General features: G+C 45.3%; 1 protein-coding gene across 5 annotated transcripts in view; it reads right to left on the bottom strand.

Annotated features, from left to right (window-relative positions):
* Positions 1-22,211, bottom strand: part of LOC146859070 (caspase-1-like) — a 264,504-nt gene that overhangs the window by 23,540 nt on the left and 218,753 nt on the right. For 4 of the 5 annotated variants that reach the window (XM_085649725.1, XM_085649727.1, XM_085649723.1 and 1 more), the window contains exon 7: positions 11,954-12,063. In XM_085649725.1, coding sequence (XP_085505851.1) covers positions 11,954-12,063 — 110 coding nt within the window. The remainder of the gene's footprint in view (positions 1-11,953; positions 12,064-22,211) is intronic. The other variant, XM_085649726.1, reaches the window with a different exon arrangement.

The following is a 22,211-nucleotide window of genomic DNA, read 5'->3' as shown; positions in this document are numbered from 1 at the left end:
AGTACTCCCACAATGAGTGAACGAAATGGGGGGCCCCTGAAAAGGAAGTGATAAATGGCCAAAGCAGCACCCATGTGAATAAGAAAAGACATTAACTACTGAAAGAAAGCTCCACCTCTCATCAGTGCAGGAGGCACAATCTCCAGTATTACCACAGTGAAGTACATAAGAGCTTGGCAGCTCTAACAAAGGGGACAGATAGACTAAGTGAGAGGTGAGCAGGGTGGGTGCAACAGCTGCAACTGACATACCAATATACATTTTTAAACTTAAGTCTCTAATTCCAGTTTCTGAAACTACACAATGCAGAGACATTTTTGAAGGTGCCACATAAGGAAAGGGTTTTGACTTCTTTTCTGTGGAAATGAGGATATTAAAGAGCAGTGATGGAGCGGGCGCTCATTACGAGCAGTATCTCACTATGTTCTATAGAATGGAAAAATAATAGATAAGTGAGCACACATATCTCCCAATCTTTCTTTCCTTGTTTCCATCTTCATTTTCCTAATATTTTCCTTCTTTCTTTCATGTTCAGACCATGCACAAGTAAGTCTTTTCTTGGTGAGCTCTCTCACTGCAAGCTAAAGAATGCAACAGACAGCTCAATTTATAATAAAATAAGTGGAGGGCCCACAATTTTGCTCAGTAGCCCACAGCCAGCACTATTCAATGTCTGTGTGTCGAATACCAAGGCTGCGTAGTCTTGATTCCACTTCATGTCTCATGATTCCACCACCAGGCACTCCCTGCCCCATTATCTCACTGTTACAGGTTACTGTGTCATAGTCCAATTAGGAAAAATAAGGGTCCCAAAAATGAGTGCCAGTGGGCCACCTGCAACCACTGGCTCAAATTAAGCGCTGCTGACACAGTAGCTGGAAATTCTAAAATGGATGGGGCACGCACTAATATCAGGGCTCCTCTTTTATCAAGTTGAGGTCTCATCCCATCACAGGTGAACGTGTCTCCATAGACCTTAACACTTGTTGACATAAGTCACACTTGCCTTATAGAGCCACAAACGTTGATCAGGCTTCATTGTGTTCTTGTCTCATGCCAAGTGCCAGAAAATCATCACTGCAGTACATCCAGTACCAAAGGTGTTGAATTATTGGTGAATTTCCTCCTGAAATACCTCAGTTAATGACAAGATAGCAAAACTAAGTTACGTATATCAAAATAGGTCAATATATGTTGCACGGGAGGCATAGGCAAATCTTCAGATATTTGTGGGTTGTAGCTGTATGTCCTTCAGCACTCTGGCAAGCGCCATGTCAATCATTACATTAAATGTGGCTTCAGTATCAAAGAAAGAAAGAAATACATTTTTATTACAAATGTCCAGCATAAGTTCTTGGATCTCATCCTAACCTCAGTCTATTTCAGATGGAGTATATTTTGAGACACTCTTCAGTGCACAATCAGTAGATGACCAGAAGAGTCATTCAAGGCATGCTTTTCGGCGATGGCTTCTTGTGTAACGATATGATTTGGCAGTCAACTTTATTACCTTCTTGAGGGTCAGGAGAGATTGGGCCAGCGAGATGTGTGGGCTAGTCTTGTTTGGAAATGATCCTTGCTGCATTAGTGTCACATATCCCTGTGAGCAAAGGGCATTGACCTATGTGGGAGCCTCTAACCATATTGATGAATTTGTACCTTGCTTTTCTAGTCAAAGAACAGGAGTCATTAACATAGCTCTCCACAAGAGATCTTGGTAAGACCTGCGATCCATTGCCACTGCTTGAATACCATGGTGTGTGTTAACTGGGCCACAGCCAAGATGTCCTCCGGGTTTCACAGCATCATTTTCCTAAACGCAAAGCCTAAAACAGGCAAGAATCTGCAACTTATTGCTGCCTTATTTGTCGTTTGGTTGTGCACACTTTTAGACAGGTCCCAAGAATGTCGATAATCTCACCAGAGTTCTTCCACATATGGAAGACAGGACACTCCTAGTCTAGTTCTTCTGGGGTTGAACAGATTTCATGAAATTTTCCTCAAATCCATGATAGTGCATCAGGAGGCCACTCTTCCACACCCATACCAGCAATGAAAATATCGAAAGACCTGATCCAGTGACATCAACGTGGACATATTTACTGGACGCGTCAACATCATGCCAGGTATTTGTCGAGATGAAAGGGGGTCTAATGTTGCCTTTGTGCATGTGCAGCTAAATGGTGCTCCCGTTCAGTGATGACTATTCACTCTTGGGCTCAGATGTCAATCTGCAGTCTGAAGATGCCTTAGCGGCAGTGGGCACCACATGCATGAATAAACTGAGCAGTAGGATGAGACAACTTAAGCAACATAAATGGCTGTAGGGCATCCTTGTTTTGAATGACACTGCTACATGATAAAAATGTTGCAGGAACACACACTTTATTGCAACTATATAAAGATGCCACTATGTGCCTCAGCAAGGGGTTCATATTTGAATGGGAGGCCATTAGGCCAACCACATGTGCCTGCTCTCTGCGGTTGACTCAGCTAGTCCACCTCACCAAAACGTGGGCATCAGAACTAGTGTGCACATGAGCACATTAGAGATGTACTCAGGACAACAGTACATAAGGGGGCACCTGGACACAACAATGGATTGGAGGGTGATTGAAGTTTCCCGGAATACAGGAGGGGGCTGCCTAGGTGTTGGAGAGCGACAGGAGAAATAAGGCAACACCACTGAATGATTGGGCTGCATGTACAAAGGGGGAGAGGGGGCACCCAGAGTTGGCCAGACTGAACATAAAAGGGGTTGGAGGTTTAGACTAAGAGGGTGTCATGATTCTGGTACAGTCCATGGCTGAATTTGGAGAGCATGAGTGAAGTTTCCCAAAGGTAAATGTTATGGCCTGGGCAAAATGACCAATTATCCAGGAACCTCACACTTTTACGGTCCCCTGAATATTGGTTTCTCATGCGACTCTCTAAGCCTGCCAGGTTCTGCTGCAAGGCCTCCTGCCACATAACCTGAAATGTGGAGTAAACAAAAACATTTTTAATGCTATTTTTTTAAGTAGAGTAGGAAGATGTGATGGGTAGAAGTGTCCATTACTAAATCTTTGCAGAACAGTTTGTTCTTATGTTTTGTTAACAGAGTGCATTCTTCTCAAAATTATGTCTGTCTGATGATTGACAATGTAATACAACATTACTCTCAATTAGTGCCATAAAAAGCGGCAGCAGGAACGACTTATTTATCACACGTAAAAATGCAAGAACTGTGGTGTGAAGCTCATATATGGAGTGGAAGAGTCCGCACATTTTATTCGAGGGAAACGACACACGGAAGAGAAGCCACGTCACTATACTGAACACTGGCCCGTGCATACGGATGATCAGATGTCAATACATAGAGCAGGGTTTTGGAAGAAGGGCTCATCTACATGCAGTGTTGGTTTACTAGAGTTTGGAGTCCTCTTTTCATTTTAGTGTATTAACATTATGACAGTGTCAGCCTTCTGCAAGCTCCCTGAAGAGGAATCTTCTAAGAGCGCAGTCATTTGTTTACAGATTTCTGAAGTTATCATTTCTCTATAATAATCTTCCTGCAAGGAAGCCGAGAAGCACGTGTGTGATCAGTTGAGTAGTCTGGAAGCACCTGTAGTGGATATTTGTGCTGTTCTATTTGCTTAAATACTGTTGCTATTTTGTGGTAAGCTGCTGATGACACACCTTGTCTGTTCTAGCACCGCCTGCTGGCTGCACTGTGGCTGCTCTGAGCGAGGGCGGTTCCACAACTATTCAACGTGAAGGGAGTAAAATATCTCCCACTGTGTGAACCTTTTGTAGAATGGCATAGAGCAAGAGTAAAGGAAGCCATCCCAGTTCTCCCTAGTAGGCTTTTAGTACACAGGGGTCATTACATCCCCCTTTCCTATTGAACACATTTCAAGCCAATGGGGACAAATGGTGCATTTCACAGATCAGTTTGCAAAGAATAAAGCGATGAAAGGTGCATGTTTTGCAGGATCATTTATGTGGACGCTCTTGAAATAATTTAAATCATCAAGTGTCACTCATTCCTAAGTAAGGTCTGGAATGTGGGACCATATTTGCATTGTTCAGAACAGTTAATTAATTGGTAAAAGCTACTGATTGTACAGGCAGCGGTTAAGTGTGCGCCAAAATATTCTAATACGTGTATGGTATGCCAGATAAAGCTCATCTTTCCCCAGAGGATTTTGAAGTGCTTTTCCCACTCCAATAAAAAATGCCTCAAAAGTTAGCAAAATGGAGCATTTTTCAGAACATTTTCTCTAAATAATGGTCGTAGGGCCAGATGTACGACCATTCCATTTTGCGAGTCGCATATTGCAATGTTTTCCGAATCGCAAAATGGAATGTACAACAGTGTCTGAGATACTGTTGGTGATTCCCCAAACGAGTCGCAAGGGTCCGACCTCATTAATATTCATGAGGCAGGTCGCAATTTGCGACCCATTGGGAATGGCCAGCACTCACAGAGATGGTGGCCTGCTGGGGTCAACAGACAGTCATGCCTGTGTCTGCTTTTTAAATAAAGCAGTTTTTTTTTTTATGGATGCATTTGAAAAAGAAAAAGGAAACGTTTCAGTTTAATTTTTTCAGAGCAGGCAGTGCTCTTAAAAAATATTTTTACTGCTCAACACAAAGGGGAAGGGGTCCCGTGGGGAAACCATCCGATTTTGAGACTGGCTTACCACCAACTTGAAATAGGTGGTAACAGCGACTGTGATTAACAATTGTACATACCAGTGCGACTCTATTAGGAAGAGACGCCCTTGACATGCCCCTTCCTAATTGCGAGTCGCAAACCCTATTTTGCGAGTCGGTAATAGCTTACTGGCTCGCAAAATAGGGTTTGTACATGCCACAGACCTATTTAGTGGTCGCAACCGGGCCAATTTTCCGTTTGCTACCGTTAAAAAAGGTCGTACATCTGGCCCTAAAATTCTTAATTTTAACAGGCAGTTCAAGTAATCTAGGTGCAATTTTACCTAGCCTGCTACCATTTTCAAGATGAGACTGATAAAATTAGGGCTCGCTTGACAGCATAACGGCTGCTGATGTTATGTGATCAACCTAAAAAAAAGAGCTTTAAGAAATACTACCAGGAAAGGGACTTTGCCTCAGCCCACAGGTTGAAAGCCATGATTACAGGATTTGACTGAGCAGATGTTGGGAGTTTTCACAAAAGAGTGCTTTTACCAAAAACGTATTGGCTATCTGAGTGTTTCTCTTTGTCTAATACGATGACATCTTTGTGGGGTTAAGAGAAGACTATTCGGGGAGCCATACTTCTGCATTGAGTAATTGGTAATCCGGGTGGATCATGACCGCATTCTCTCTGCGCTTCTTGATCCCCCTTTCAAAACATACCTCATTAGCTGGCTCATGCATATGGACCCGACCTCTACTACAATAAAGGAAAATGGTGGTCTTTTGAGGCTTGGTTTTCTGTGGCTTGCTGAACCCTTTGTCCGGTACAGCTAAGGGACAGAGTCCCCTCCACCCCTATTCTTCGTAGGGAGTTCTATACAGCACATCACATGACCAACTACTGTCAATGCTTATGCTGGGGGAGTGTTGGTCAGGGAACAGTGTCACTCCCAGTCATTTCCAGCTTGAGAGAGCTCCTGCAGAGTGCATGCATAACTTGGCAGCTGGCGTGGCAGTCATTTCCAGCTTGAGAGAGCTCCAGCAGAGTGCACGCATAACTTGGCAGCTGGCGTGGTTGGCAATCAGCTAGCTTATTAAATTCCCTAATCTCTTTTGTGGAACTTGCAATACAAGTGGCTGGAGATGCAGATGAAACTTGGTGTTCAGGCAAAGTGATCACTGCTGGTTCTCATCTGGAACTCATGATTTTTCTGGTCCCTATGTGCTCGTGTTTGATTAAGATGCCAATAGTACTCGGAGTGAGTGTGACACTGTCATCTTTTTTGGTAAACATGTGGGTCGCAGGGCATGGCCATTTTGAGTTGGGAAACCCAGAATGTTGTAGATATCATCTTGTGTAAGTATTTGGCGATTGGTTGCTTTCCATATTAAGCTATGAAGATAGCACAGTGGAAGCCTTTGTGCACAGCCCCACTTGCACTCCAAAAAAGACTGTGCCCTGCCTTCAAACAATTTCCCACTAGCCTATTGTGCCTGCAGACAGGCTGGGACCAAAGCAGGGAGGCATGAAATTCCAGACACTTCAGTGAGGAGAAACCTTCAGAAGTTTCCCCCACTTCAAAGTAGACACCGAGTATAAAAACAGGACCCTCAGACCCAATTTTCAGTTCACTCCTGCACCTGCAGAAAAACTGAGGACTACCCGTGGCCTGCTATGCATTTCAGAAGACGGGTTTGCTGCACCAAAAAGGACTGCCCTGCTCCCTGAAGACTCCTCTAATCCCCCAGCTGTCTGTCCTGCAGCTTGAGCCCCTCTCTCCTACTAGAACCCAAGACTTACAGAGTGACTCCAAGGGCTAGTTGACTGGCTCCCTGATCAGAACCTCAGGGACAGAAAGTCTCCAACCATCTTGAACCCACCTCTGATTCCTGCCTGGGTGAGCCCTGACCCTCCAAGTGGTGCCTCTCCATTTCTGGACCCTTAGAAGTGGCGGCAAGGGTGCGCTAATAGCCCAGGTCCAAAACTTGAGACCTAGACTTTTTCTGCCCATAAACTTCTCTGAGAACTGAGAGGAGACCAGGACCTACATGCTCATCAATCCACCCAAGGTGCATCGCCAGCAGGCCTGACTTTGGGACAGTTCCCATTATGTTCTTTTACACAGCAGCAAAATCTATTCAGCGGCTCATTGCAGAAGGGGTATCTGGACTCGTGGAGCCCTTATCGGCTACAGCCTGCAGCTTTGCCCCTCTGAGATTTTCAGCTTCCAAAAAAGAGACTAAGTCCTAATGAAGGAATCTTCACAGCGAATTAATTCCGTAGCTTCTTAACAATGATGCTTCATACTGGGACAGTTCGACTGCTTTGCCCCGCTGAACTCCACCTTCTCAGACATTTTCTTCAAAATGTCTTTTAAGTTCGAAGGTAAGCACCGTCTGGGCCAAATCCATTTCATGTATCTGACCCACGCTCCATCGCAGTCGGCCATAACTTGACTTTGCCAACCGCAGACTTATTGTCACGCAATTTGATCTTTTAAGTGCTATTTTTCAGTTTAAACATTTAGAACTCCTGTTCTACTGACTGGATTTTCGTTGTTTTGGTGCCAAATAAATTATTAAAATTAGCTATAGTTTTCTAAATTGGTGTTGGATTTTTCTTGTGCTGTGTTTTTACTTTATTCCTGTTTAAGTGCTTCATAAATACTTAACACATTGCCTCCAAGTTAATCCTGACTGCTTTTGGGCCAAGCTGCCCGAGTGTTTGGCACAGTTTAATTTAGTAACTTTTTGTGGTTCACCTTGACAAGGATTGTGGCGGCTGCTTGAGTAGGGTTCCACCTCCTTCAACCAACAACTCAATTTCTCACAAATAGGATAACTATGAGAGGAAATTAAATCAAAGGTGAGTTTTTCATAATTGGCAGTGATCCAGAAAGACAAGTCCTGAGTTTTGTCAGTGACTAGGCCAGAAGCCACTTACGCTCCCTTAAAAGTTTCTACTGCGCTGTACAGTTTTTCTTTTGGTCAGGAATCTGATGGTTGGCAGCATACTGAATATCTATAAATGCACTGGAGGATCCGCAGTCCACAAGGACAGGAACCAAGAGATGTTGAGGATGAATCTGAAGTACCCCTTGCAGGCGGACAAAATCAGAGGATTTCAGAGGAGGAAGCAGGGATATCTGATTAACACTTGCCTCCATTCCCTGCATTAGGGACGAGCTTCCTAGTTTTCCGATTCCTTAGGTTGAAGAGCAGGGTAGACAAGGCAAGAGCTAAAAAGGTGGTCTTTCTGACAACAGTACAAACAGATCACTTGCTTATGGCATCTTGCCTTTTCTTCCTTTGACAAAGGAATTGTAGTAAAACCTACTTGCATGGGCTCATCTTCAGGATCAGTAGCTTTAGATGCTATCTTAAATGCAGGTCTTCGAGGTGGTTTGGACTGAGATCGTTTTTGATGTTCCATACATCTTTCTTGAAGGCGTCTATCAATATCGAAGGTTAGCTGGATTAGATCTTGTAGGGAAGCTGATCTGGGGAGCAGCCTTCAAGACATTCCTAATGAAATAACCTGACTAGGGAAGAGTCAGGACAATCAACCTCTCTAGCCAAGTCCTTGAACTTAGAGATGGAAGTATATAAACTCCAAGGACCCCTGGTTAATTTATAAAATCTCTTCTTGGGAGGAAAACTTCAGATCTCAACAGTCGAACATATTTTTGAATTCCATAAGGATGGAAAATTAGCATCTGAAACTAATGGCATGGCCTTGCCAGACCATTTCCAGTCATATTAATCACAATAAACCCAACCTTGGATCTATCACGGACATAAATATGAGGCTTAAAGGTGAAATGAATCTAATAAACTTTTAATTCGGCCAACCCAACCAGAGCAGGATTCAGAGACAGAGAGAGACTGACATAAGGAGGAATTTTCTGATGTCAAGCTTTATACTCGGAGAGTCAATTGGTTTACTACTGTTAATAACTTTTGGGCCTGATCCATATTTTGATTTTGTTAGCACTGCAACTTGTCAAAAGAAAATCTCCTTGCCGATGGGTATATAGGATTTTCTTGATGTGCAGAAACAGCCTATTTCCAGAAACAAACACAGAAGCCAGAATTGAAAGAGGCAAATTTCAAAATATGCTTGTTGGCAGAGTGATCCTGATTGTCCAAATGTTCTCTTTTGCCTTCCAACTGCAGAGGTGAATATATTGTGGAGTCATGGAGCGTGTCGAATCTTTAATCTCCTTAAACAGCCCATACACCTGATGTGATTTCACCCATTTTTCCTCAGAGGAGCACTCATCCTCGCACTCTCCATCCCATCTTCCATCCTCTCCAATTTCATCTCCATAGACCCTACCTTCTCTTCAGAACTCCTTAAAATGGCCTGGAATACCTTCACTGCAACCATAAGGAATCCTTCTTGGGTAAAATGTTTTCTCTGTGCTTTTCTTAGTTATCAATAGAGGTCGCGGTCTCCAAGCAGCTCCAGAGACTCAGAGCAAAGGAGTCCTCCATCGTCCCTTCGCTTTTTGGTTGTTGAGATGTCATGCCATCACAGGAGCAAGCTTATCCCTTTAGGTGTCAGGGAAGGCCAGCTCAAGTTTCAGTTTCTGGAACAGGTAACGCCTCCCATGAACAGCTATATTTGTGCCAGGTCAAGAATGTTTAGAGACATTCTGAGGGTGTCGGTGGGCTTTTACTGCCAGTGCAGGTACACCACAGGGACCTCAGTCTGCACAGCACCGAAGAATAACAAGTCGTGCTTCTCTCTGTCTCAAATCGGTGACAAGCCTTCCTAGTTCTTACCATATCTGCTACCTTGCCGTTTCTTGTTCGGTCTCAGTCTTGAGATTCCTCCATCTGCAGCAGGGATAAAAAGGCACAGCATAGGCACAGCACAAAGTGCCAAGCAATAATCGGGAACACCATAGCTTTCCCTACATCTAAATGCCTTGAGATGCGTCTCTCTTTAGTCCCACTGACAAACTTGGGCCCAACACAAAAAAGCCTGCACTGGGGTTTTTAAGGATAGAAGGTATCACCCAGTGAGTCACTGTCTTTTAAATGTACCTTTCATTTTTTCGCGTCTTGAATATTTTCATTCTTTCTTTCAACCTTTTTTGTCTTACCTTACTTTCTATCATACTTTCTTCCAGTCTTCCAACCACTATGTCATTCTTTTTCAGTATTTTAAACTATCATTTTATAATTTCTTTCTCTGACGCACACTCGTTTGGTCTCTGACACCTGTTTCTCTCTCTCTCTGTCATTAGGTTTGATTCCTTTGGTATACTGCAGTTCCCTCCCTTCAGCTTCTTAATGTGTTTCTTTTGCAATGTTATATACTATCTCCTCTTTTAGTCATTGAAGGGAAAACTCAGCTTTCTTCCCGTGAACTCTTAACACTGACTCTACGAAGTGTGCGCTCCCCATCACTGACCTAAGGACGTATGAGAGGATTGGATGTTTATATTTTTTAGCCCATCATAGTGAACTATGGCCACAAGAGGGTTGACGAGACCCCCCATCTGTCTTCTAGACTCTGCAGATGCACACAGTGACAAATTACTTTAAAGGCCAAGGAAAATCTAAACGAGGGAGGCAAACATCTTTTGATTAGCATCAGTGGGTTGGTAGCAGGCAGGGTCCTTGAGGGTTGAGGTTTCACCTTTCCAGTTATTATTGTATGACAACAGATGCTTTGTGCATGGTATGTGTTGACTATGTTGAGCTTAATGGTGCTCAATGGGAGAATGGTGAGCCCATTAAAAGATTTGTTTTTTTTTTAGGTTATTCTTTTGTAGAACATTTTAAAAATAGATGAGGAGACATCATGCTTCACACGAAAACAAATATTATACTTTGTTAGATACACATGTGCATGTACAGTGGCTGGTCTATACTGTTCCCAACAACAAAAATGATAAATGTTTCTTCTTTCAACTTTTTAAATCAACTAAATGAGTGAATATTTGTGTCATGTGCTTGTGTTTACTGTTCTCAGGTCCATGGGTACTTGCTGCTAACAGCCCATGCATGACACTGGCAGGACTCCACCAGGAGCTCGGTTCAAGGTAGGCTTGGGGGGTGGGGCATGCCAGGAGCAAGCGGCGTCCAATCCCAACCTCCCACAGATTATTGCCATGTGGTTGGTAATGCCGGTTGCTTCAGGTGTCTTCCTCTGTGGCATCAGTAGGATCAGCTATTTCTTTAAATGATAATATGAGCTCTTCCCATCCCGGAGTGTACTGAAATCAACCTCTTCCCCTGCAGTCCACTTCTGCCCAGTAAAGCACCTATTGGACCCACTGTTCTAATAGTGTCCCTATTTGTGGTGGATTCCAGCATGGTACATTTATTAGCATGGTTTGTATGAGGAGGTAATTTTAAGGAGGGTAGGGAGAAATGGCAATGACTTGCTTTGTGCTACTGAAGTGCTAAACCTGCTCGTTTGGTGAGTAATTGAGCAATTGCAATTTACAGTAGAGTGTAGTAACATGTGGGTCTGGCATCAAGACCTGATGACCTTAAAGATAGCCTTGCTGGCACTAAAGAGGCCTCACATTAGTGGACTTATAGATGGATTTGGCTCTAGAGATAAGGTTTGATTGTGAGGAGTGTGAGTACTCAAGTCTCAGATTTGGGTTTTGTGCGATGTCTTTTTCTGCTTGCCGATATATATTTTGCTGTCTGTAAGTTATTGAGCCCAGCAAAACGTGGAAAGCTTTGCTTTCAGGAGAGTGTGAGTGTTGATGATGATATCGTCTGGGATGTTTAACATCTTGACATCATCTTGGGAGTTATTAGTGAATGGCAGCTTGATGAGTTCTTGATTGGGAATTTTCAAGTGCATGAAGGAGCAAAAGTGTAGTTTGGTAGGTTTTAACTGTCATTGGGGTGGCTGGGGAAATGGTAACCGGGATAATGGCATAGTCTGACCAATCTAGTTACATTTGGTGGAGGAACTGCCTGGATGTTTGAAGTCAAAGATAAGGATATGGTTGGTTAAAAGGAGGGGGTATGTGATTTCCTTGAAGGTTTTGTAGCAATCAGGTCTGCAGACCAGGTGAATAGTGGTGGTCTTAGAGAGAGAAGTGACCAGTGGGAGTTATACAGAGGTGTTACAGTTGGGGGTTCCTAGAGAGTACTTGACATGTGGGATGACAGCAAGGTCATGGAGATATGCTGTTTTAGCACTATTTACAGATACACATTCCAAAAAGTAGCCCTAAATATGTTTATGCCATGCGTCACAAACCCCTTAAAATAGCTCTGTTTGACCATGTCGCTCTCGCTCTAATCATATCCCAGTCATTATCGTTCCCACCTTACGGAAAAGCTCTTCCAAGGAGTCGGTGCAGGCTTGTTTTCGTACGATCTCTACAAGCGCCTGTATAAAGATGGTGCCGCTATCAACATTTCTCATCGATACAGTATCTGTTGGGAAAATGGACAGGCGTTATCTCGCTGTATGGGAGAGAGGATGGATGGATGGAGGCGCAGAGGTGATAGAAGGGTCATCCCATGATACAGGGGGCCCTAAAATATTCAGAGATAAATGGAGAGTTATGGAACAAGCAATGCAAAACACGCTGTATAGAGTCACCCACTCTTTCCTAGATCTGTCACTCTACTCCCCCAAAAGTGCTCCTTTGACTGTTCATTTGCACAGACTCGCCGCTGTCATACTCTGCTATGTGAGTATCACTCAATTCCCCTCAACTCTGCTATCTGGAATACTCTTAACGTGTTGTTCTCAGGCTCCCTTTCAAACCCCTGGCCTGTCACATGCTTCTCTTCTGGCTGTCACTCTCCTCTGTGTATCTTCCTTCACTCTTTCTGCTATTAGTTATTTTAGTGATAAGCTCCCACACCAAACTGGTTGAAGAATGTATTTATAATTAATACACAACAATGCCATGGAGCCACCAAGCCCGCCCAGAAGCAGCTGCTAAGGTCAGAACCCAGTGACCTCACAGCCCATGTCACAGTGCTTACATACACACATTCCATGATGAGCAACGAGACCTGCACCCACACTGACCTAGGAACAAAACAGTCCCCCTCTACCCACACATCTAATGAGAATATGAAATCCCTGCAAACACTTAATATAGAACAAAAGACCTGAGTACGAAGCAAGATGCTTCACTACTCCAGGATCAAATCAGGCAACCACACAGGTAATTAACATGCCCTACCTCCCTCCCGCTTGCTTGGTGCAGAAACTCCTGTCCTCTGTACTAGTCTCGCTCCATCAACCTCTCATGATCACACCTTGCCTAACCAGGCTCCTTCACCTCACAACATAGCCTTGTCACCATCATCATGACAAGGATATGTTGTCCTCATGAAAGCAATATATGCTTTCATGAGCATCAACATAAAAGCATTACAACATTCTCGCCCCCTTTCTGTCACTTCCTCCCCACACATCTTTCCTAAGCGTCTCACAATTCCTACAATACTAAGTAAATCTCTTCTTATTCCATTTCTAATTTCTGGCCCTCATGTAAAACCACTCGCCACCTCTAGCGGTTCTGAAAACGTATTAATATCCTCTCCTTTAATTGCTAGCTTCACCTTAACCTAATCCCTGGCCCTATCCTACCTTTCTTCGAGTTGGGACTTTTGCCGGTTTCTGCTTCCACATCCTTCCAACGTGGTAATAACTTTGTTCTTGGTTCTCATTCCCCTCATGAGTTGAAAGGGTGTTGATTTGACCACACCATTTCCTGTGTAGCTTCCACAATATTCTTCCAACTACATAGTGCCACCTGCATAGCCCCTTTGATCAAGTGATTCATCCTTTAAACACCAATCCCCTGCAGATTGTATTGTGATGTTCTTACATGCCTCTCTACATGTAAGTTTAAGAACACTTGCATAGTCCATGAATAAGTACTGTGGACAACGCTTCCTCAAGAAAACCTGAGGAAAACTACCAAGGCCGATTCAGTCGTGATACTTCTTACAAATTCAACCTCCATTAACCTTGACAAAACATTCACGAGAACTACTGCATATCATTCAGAATCATTCAGATAGTCCTTTGGGCAGATGAAATACATGCACACTTTTCACAATGCACCTAGTACTGATTCATAGTGACCTGGTGGTGCATCACCAACGTTCAATCTTTTCTCACTTTCATAATACAATCAGCATTTTTCAACCAATTCTTTCACTTCCTGCTCCACTGTTGGCCACTAAACTTTTCTTTAAGATATCTTTTGTTAAAGTCTGACTCAAATATCCTTAGTTGGCCAACTCGATCTCTCTCTCTTAGTTCACGTGGTGCAAACACATCACCTTCAGCCACACCACCGAACTCACCTGGTCGGACCACAGCTGTGTCCACTTCAGCTTCAAGAAGACCACCATGCACCACCACACCCAGCAACCACCAAGAAGACACTGGAATCGTATCACCACTGAACAGCTCGCATCAACCCTCTCCCAGAACCAACCCACCAACACCACCGACCCCAACGAAGCCGCCAACAACCTCACAAGCTGGATCTCCGACTGCGCCAACCTCCTGGCCCCCCTGAAGACTCAAGCCAACACCAACAACCACAAGAAAAACTCCTGGTTCACCCCCGACCTCAAGGACTCCAAGAAAGAATGCCGCGCCCGCGAGAAGAAGTGGCGCCTCAACCAGACCGAGGAGAACATGTCAGCTCTCAAGGACGCCACCCGCCAACACCACCAACACCTCCGCGCCGCACGAAAAACAGCCTACCGGAACAGACTTGACAACAACGCCCACAACAGCAAGGAACTATTTGGCATCGTCAAAGAGCTCTCCAACCCGGACTCAGAAAACAACCCCATCCCTCCCTCACAAGACCTCTGCGACTCCCTCGCAACCTTCTTCCACCACAAGATCACCGATATATACAACAGCTTCACGACCACCAACGCGAACCCCCCCCCCCGGAACCCGCCACCGACATCACCACCATCCTCACCTGGAGCCCAACCACCACCGAGGAGACCACACGCGTCATGAACTCGATCCACTCCGGATCCCCATCGGACCCCTGCCCGCACCACATCTACAACAAGGCCGACAACATCATCGCACCGCACCTCCGAGACGTCATAAACGCCTCCCTCACCACCGCCACCTTCCCGGAGAGCTGGAAACACGCAGAGCTCAACGCCCTCTTGAAGAAACCCACAGCAGACCCCACCGAACTCAAAAACTTCCGTCCCATCTCTCTCCTACCGTTCCCCGCCAAAGTGATTGAGAAAATCGTCAACGCTCAACTCACCAGCGCCCTGGAACCCAACGACTCCCTCGACCCCACACAGTTCGGTTTTTGGGCCAACCACAGCACCAAAACCGCCCTCATCGCAGCCACGGACGACATCAGAGCCCTGACCGACAAGGGAGAAACCGTGGCCCTCATACTCCTGGACCTCTCTGCAGCCTTCGACACGGTCTGCCACCGCACCCTGATACGCCGCCTCAGCAACGCCGGCATCAGAGTCAAGGCCCTGAAATGGATCGTCTCCTTCCTCTCCGGAAGGACTTAGAGAGTCCGCCTGCCCCCCTTCAGATCCACAGCCACGGAGATCATCTGCGGCGTACCTCAAGGATCCTCCCTCAGCCCCACTCTCTTCAACGTCTACATGACCCCCCTGGCGAACATCGCACGCAAACACGGACTCGACCTCATATCCTACGCCGACGACACCCAGCTCATCTTATCCCTCACCGACAACCCCACCTCAGCAAGGACCAGACTACATGACGGCATGAAGGAAGTAGCGAACTGGATGACAGACAGCCGGCTGAAACTGAACACAGATAAGACGGAGGTCCTCATCCTCTGCCCTACTCCCACCGCATGGGATGACTCCTGGTGGCTCCCCGCCCTAGGCAGCACTCCCCAACCCACCGACCACGCACGCAACCTCGGCTTCATCCTGGACTCATCCCTCTCCATGACCAGACAGGTTAACTCGGTGACCTCGACATGCTTCAACACCCTCGGCATGCTCCGCAAAATCTTCCGCTGGATCCCCACCGACACCAGGAAGACCGTCACCCACGCCCTCGTCACCAGCCGCTTGGACTACGGGAACACTCTGTACGCCGGCATCACCACAAAGCTGCAGAGGAAACGTCAGCGGATCCAGAACGCTGCCGCACGACTCATCCTGGACATACCCCGCCACCACCACATCTCCGGACACCTGAAGAGACTCCATTGGCTCCCAGTCAACAAGAGGATCACCTTCAGACTCCTCACCCACGCACACAAAGCCCTTCACAACCTCGGACCCAAACTCATCAACCGTGTCTCCTTCTACACTCCTCCGCGCACTCTACGCTCTACCGGACAGGCCCTGGCAGCCGTACCCCGCATCCGCAAAGCCACCGCCGGAGGAAGATACTTCTCTTTCCTGGCAGCGAAGACCTGGAACTCTCTGCCCAGCCACCTTCGCGCCATACCTGATCACCTCTCCTTCAGAAGACAGCTCAAGACCTGGCTCTTCGAGCACTGACCCCCCCCCCCCCACCAGCGCCTTGAGACCCTTTATGGGTGAGTAGCGCGCTTTATAAATGCGAATGATTGATTGATTGAATGTTCCTCTCATCACCAATGACCAAATCTTCAGAACCATCCAGTTTGTATATTAACATACCAAACGTCATAAATGGGGCTTCAAATCCCTCTCCCTTTTACTCTTTTATGCACTTCACCACTTCTTGCTATTGAAATGACTTTGGGCAGCCTTTTTAGGTCTCGCCTACGCAGCACGCAAGCGCTGCTTTGGAGTGACCTCTTGCAATCACTTCGTACATTCTTGGAAACTCGGGCATGTAATGCACGGTTTTTAATCAGTACGCGTGCATGTATAGCGTTTACCTTGAAGGAGCGAGCAGTGGCGCCATCGGTTTTCAATTATCGCGCTTATCGCTGCTCGCTCCCGCAAGGTAAAGGCTGTCCATGGACCTCCCTGTCTCTCTTCAGCCCGCAGCTATGTCCGCTCAGCGGGTCACTTTCTCTCCACGCCTTCTCTCTCCTCCCTCAGTTTCTCTGACCGCCTACCAGCTTCACGATGCATTAACTAACCATGAATGACAATATGCAGAGCACTAGTGCCAGTGCTCAGCAACAACAGTTTTAAAAAGCAGGTGCAGGGACGGGTCGTTATCTTGCTCTCTATTTTTGCCGTCACCCCGAGGTGATTTTTTTTTTTTTTAATCTTCAGGAATACTAGCCTTCATTGCCTTTCAGGTAACTTCAAAAAGACTTGCTATAGTTCTTTTTAAGTCCAATCATATCAGAACTAAAGCATTTTCAATATGCTATGGAACAAAGCCATAATTGTTACTTATTTATTTTATGCAACCAACAACCATAAACAAAGCCAAGAGTCCCGGCTTGTTGTAGGTATAATGTTACTTGTTGTGATATATATCTAAATGCAATTACTGTAGCAGCAAAATACCAGTTGCGCAACTCACTATGCTAAACCCTATTTTTCAGTTAGTGATTGCTGCCCATGGCCGGTTAGGGCCATTGTAGGCAGCTGCCTTATGGCGCTATGTAATGCGACACTTCCCCCACCATGGCGCGCAGTTTCAGCTGTTGCATGTCAAACACAAATCACAGCAATGGGCACTACGCTCGCTGAGCTATCCTACCTGCTTCACGGTGCATTAACTAACCATGAATGACTATATGCAGAGCACTAGTGCCGGTGCTCAGCACGAACTGTTTTAAAAAGCAGGTGTGGGGATGAGTCGTTATCTCGCTCTCTATTTGTGCCGTCACACCCAGGTGATTTTTTTTTTTTAATCTGCAGGAATACCAGCTTTCATTGCCTTTCAGATAACTTCAAAAAGACTCGCTATCGTTCGTTCTAAGTACTCTAATTGGGTGTTTTATATGTGCAAAACAAATGTAACTGCAAATTAATCAAAGGAAAAATCGTATATTTATACACTACAGCATTCGCGAAATTAATTTACGTTTTTTTAATTGCAATTCAATATTCTGCCACTTTAATTTGCTACACTCATTAGTATTCTTCATATGTACACAACGCTTTGATTGTACAAAATTAACGCTTAAAATAAGTACTAACTCTCTCTCACTAACTCTCTCTCACTAAGTAGCTCTCTCTAGCTCACTAACTCTCTCTCACTCACTTTAACTCTCTCTAACTCACTCACTCTCTCACTAACAAACTATCACTAACTCTCTCACTATCTAATTTTCTTCAAAAACACTAATTCAAACTATTTCTCACAGACTCTCTCTCTCAAAACTAACTCATTTTCTCTCTCATACACTCTCTCAATAACTAACTCTATAACTATCTCTCTCGCTCTCTCACTAAATAACTCTCTCTCACTAACTTTCTCTCTCACTAACTCACTCTCTCACTCACTAACTTACTAACTCTCTCATTAACAAACTAACTAACTCACTAACTATCACACTAACGGTTACACAAGTACTATTTCCCAAGCTGTTATTTATGCCCCCCATAACAAAAGAGAACGATAACAAGCCAGCATTGGCACAAGCAAAAACAAGTTGCCAACATTTATAAGACAAAATTAGATGAAAACATTATTTAAAAGTAATACTTTTTTTAATATGGTCTTTCACTGGGACGTAATGCTTTCTTGGTCATATATAACGTAACAAAAATGCTATCAACACTTCTTTATTATAACTTTTCAGCCTTCTACCAACTAATGTACAGCACAGCTTAAAAACATAAGCAAAGTCAATATCTCTAGCTAAACACTTATAAGGTCCCAAAGGTGAGACCTATTGGCTATGCCAATGCTTGTTCCATTAGTCCTTCGATATGGCTTCAGGCTCACCCTCTTAGCATACTATAAATGTGCAACTTCACATTCCAGCAAATCACCCTGTGCTATTTTGTAGTCTTCAATTCCCCATTTCAATAGTATTCTAACCAGCAAGTCTGCTTATACTTTTTTTCATCCTGCTTCATGCTTCACATTATGCCACTTTCTGTAACCCGGAGGTGAACCTCGCCAGCCTAGCTGAACCTTTGCTTTGCGTGCCCTCACAGCTGCAGAACCTTAAGCAATTATATATGATCAGTGCTTAATCTGAAATTTATTTCCCACAAAAAGGTGCAGACAAATTCTGCATCCCAAGCTACAGCTAATGCCTGCCTATGTATTACAGATGAATTGCCCTCAGCCGCACTCTGGGACCTTGATGAAAAAGCGACTGGTTTATCTGGGATAACACTATCCCACATCATGGACACTGGCATTGGCTATTATTATACAAGCAGATTTAACATCAAAATGACTTCGTATCTTTGTATTTTTAGTTCTCAAAAATGCCCCCTCCTCTTTAACCCCCCCCCCCCACTTGCCACTCAAACTCTCAGTAACTCTCATGGAATCTTTTTTCAAAAACATTCTCTACAAACTTAGAGTAATACTTCATCAACCCCATGAACGCGCAGAGTTGATCTATTCCTTGGTGTTACTGTGCTAATCTGAGGGATCTCACCAAATCATCTATTGGCTAAACACCCAGATATGAGATCATGTACCCTAAATATTCAACTTCCTGCAATAAAAACAAACTGACACTTGTCTGTGTGAGGAGTGAGTCCAGCCTCGCCAAGATCTTAAGAATTCCATCCAAAGGTTATGTTCCATTAAATTATCTCCAAAATTGTGAATTTCATCTTGGGAGAAATGTACATTGCTTATGCTTCTAAATAAGCTACTACTAAACCATTGAAAGACGCTAGACCGTGCTGCAAGACCAAAGGGAAGTCTAATAAATTGATAAACCCCCTCCATTGTTATGAATGCAGTAAAAGGGTTTAGACTTTCACTAGAGTCAAATCTGATGATATGCAGATTTTAAATCCAGTCTTAAGAAGTACTTGGCATTATTTAATAACAAAGCCATTTCACTGATGTTCATCAGGAGAAAACTCTCAACAATGATTTGTAGGTTAACACTACTTAACAAAAAACCATGAGTGCCAGTCTGCTTTTTTTCGAATAACCACAACAGCCATCGAGATGCATCAGCTGCTTCAATGATCCCCTTTGTATATACCTTCAAGCATACTTCTCACATCACTCCTCACTCTCAAAGGAATTTTTCTCACACTTTGTGTGAGAAGCTGGCCTGGTATATGATGTCCACTAATTAAAGTGGGCACCTTGCACCAGTCCAGACAACCCTTCTGGTGATTATCCAAGTGGTAGCTGTGGAGAGCAGCCTTCAGGCTAAGTCTTGAAGGAGTGTAAAGCAGCTTGTTTTACCAGAATGCAATCTTATAGTATAGAACAAATGAAAAGAGAACCACACAGTAGTTATAAAAATATGTTTTTAGTATATGACACTAACTAGTATGTTACAGTATCTCCTACACAGAGACAGACACAAAGCACACAATACTTAAGCAAATAAATATCAGTAAATAGCACTTCTACAAGGTGGGCCCCGGCGGGGACCAAACCATATATTAAGAAAGTGGTATGAGAATCATGACTCGAGTCAGGACGATGTCGAGAGGACGTAAAATTGCTGGCATCCCAAGGAACCACCCAAGGTAAGTAGATAGGGATCCCACGGAGTGCGCCTGCAGTGTGTGACCACGACAGCGTGATCTGTACAAGTCTATGTGCAAGTCGCGGTTGGAATTTTGAAGTTTAGGGACCCTTCACAGTGCACTTCGAAGAAACGCAGTGGAAGACAGACGGTTGGAGAGCCACCCCACGTGTGGATACCGAAGTACCCAAGTTACCTATAACAGGGAAACCGAGTGCAAAGTTGTGAAGTGGTGTCGGAAACCGCTGTCGAACCCAATGGAGGACTTTGAGAAAGTGCTACTGCTGGAAGGGAAGAAAGTGTACGTTGGACTCCAAATATGGATTCTTGTCGAGGAGTACCTGAAAGCAGAGGGGACAGAGTCTGGTTCACTTGGGAGTGACCAGGGGCTCAGTAGATGACTGCCCACCAATGTCGGGTGCTTCAGGATAGTTGGCGGTGACCTTGAATCTGCAGCTGCGTGGACCAGGAGCCGCATACGAGTTGTCCCACAAAGGATGTCAAGTGCTGAGGGGTCGGTGTCCGGCGGGAGCAGCAACAAGCCTTGGCAAAGGCAACCCATGACGGAGGTCAAGGACGTGTACGGTTTGGACCAGCAAGGTCCAGGAGACTCATCACACACAGGGGAGTCAGGGCAAGCCTGGAGCAACCAGGAGAGCCCAAGAAAAGCAAAGTTGACCCTCATATGGACCCACAGGTCGGAGGCACAGGAGTCGCAAGAGGACCTCGAGCAGCTTCACAAAACAATAGCCCACGGAGCACTCAGTGCGAGGTGGTTGAAGATCTTTGTAGGAAAAGTTGCCAGAGGTTGGGGCTACTTGGAGCCCAATGCACTGGTCAAGGAATTGGCAACAAGCACATGCACTTGCAAATATATACGGTGCACAGAGGTTCGGGTATTGCAGCCCCAAACAGGGATACTGGCCTCAAACTCGGTGAGAGGGCAGTCGGGCCTCGAGGGACGTAGAAACCCACCTCCTGTGTTGCTGGCCCCTTCAGAGTCTGTAGGAGCTCGGGATCAGCAGATCGGTCAGCAGTGTTGCGGTGCCTGCGAGTGCAGGGGAGTGACTCCTTCACTCAAAGGGAGATTATATTCAGGTGTCTTGGATGCTCCACAGGTCCTACACGGATCCTGTACGGTGCACAGGCACAGACGATGCAGCGGACAGAGGGAGATGAAGTCAGGCCCAACCGAAGTCCAGCGAAGTACAGAGTGCCCAGATGGTCTAGGTGCAGTGGTTTCAGTTCTGAATCTTGACTGCAACGAATTTAAAGTCCTACAACCAGGTAAGCCCTTAAGTACCCTAGGGAAAGGGTTGGGAAGATCCAGGGGGACCCTCCCAGGCTTGGTTTGAAACCGGACTATGCACAGGGACACCAAATGTGCCCCTGATGCAGACTTTCAGGCGCTGGCAAGCGCACCCACCCAGCCCTAATACACTAAATCCTGTCTTGGAGGTGATTCCACCTCTCTGTGACAGGATGCCTATTGTCCTGCCTTCCCCTGCTTGAGCTTGGCTAAGCAGCAGGAGGGCAGAAATGTGTCTCTGGTCGGCAGCAACCATTTTATGCTGTCTGGGACTAGAAGGCAGGTATCGGGAAAACCAGGAGCCCGACAAAGGGTGCTCCCGATGGGTGGAATCATACCTCCCACACCGGTTACACGTGTGGGGGTATGATTCCAACATGTTTGACACCAAACACGATAGGGTTAGTTACAGCCGTTTTCGAGAGGGTCATAACGCGGACACATAATGCCCCTCAACATTAGTATATGGCTGCTTCACTGACAACCCAGAAGATTGGACTCTGAAGGATACAGCGGTGTCCTGCTCACTTGAGAACCAAGCACCCTGAACCTCGGGATTGTAAAGGCCTGCTGTAGGGGTGACTTATAATTTTTAAGTGCAGTGACCTTTAGATATAGTAAACCTATATCTTTAGTAAGTGGTGCATGCACCAACGTACACAGGCTGCAATGGCAGGCCTGTA

This window comes from Triturus cristatus, chromosome 3_2 (assembly GCF_964204655.1).
Source record: "Triturus cristatus chromosome 3_2, aTriCri1.1, whole genome shotgun sequence".
Taxonomy (NCBI): domain Eukaryota; kingdom Metazoa; phylum Chordata; class Amphibia; order Caudata; family Salamandridae; genus Triturus; species Triturus cristatus.
Note: the sequence above shows the minus strand (reverse complement) of the source record. Positions and strands in the feature narration are given on the sequence as shown.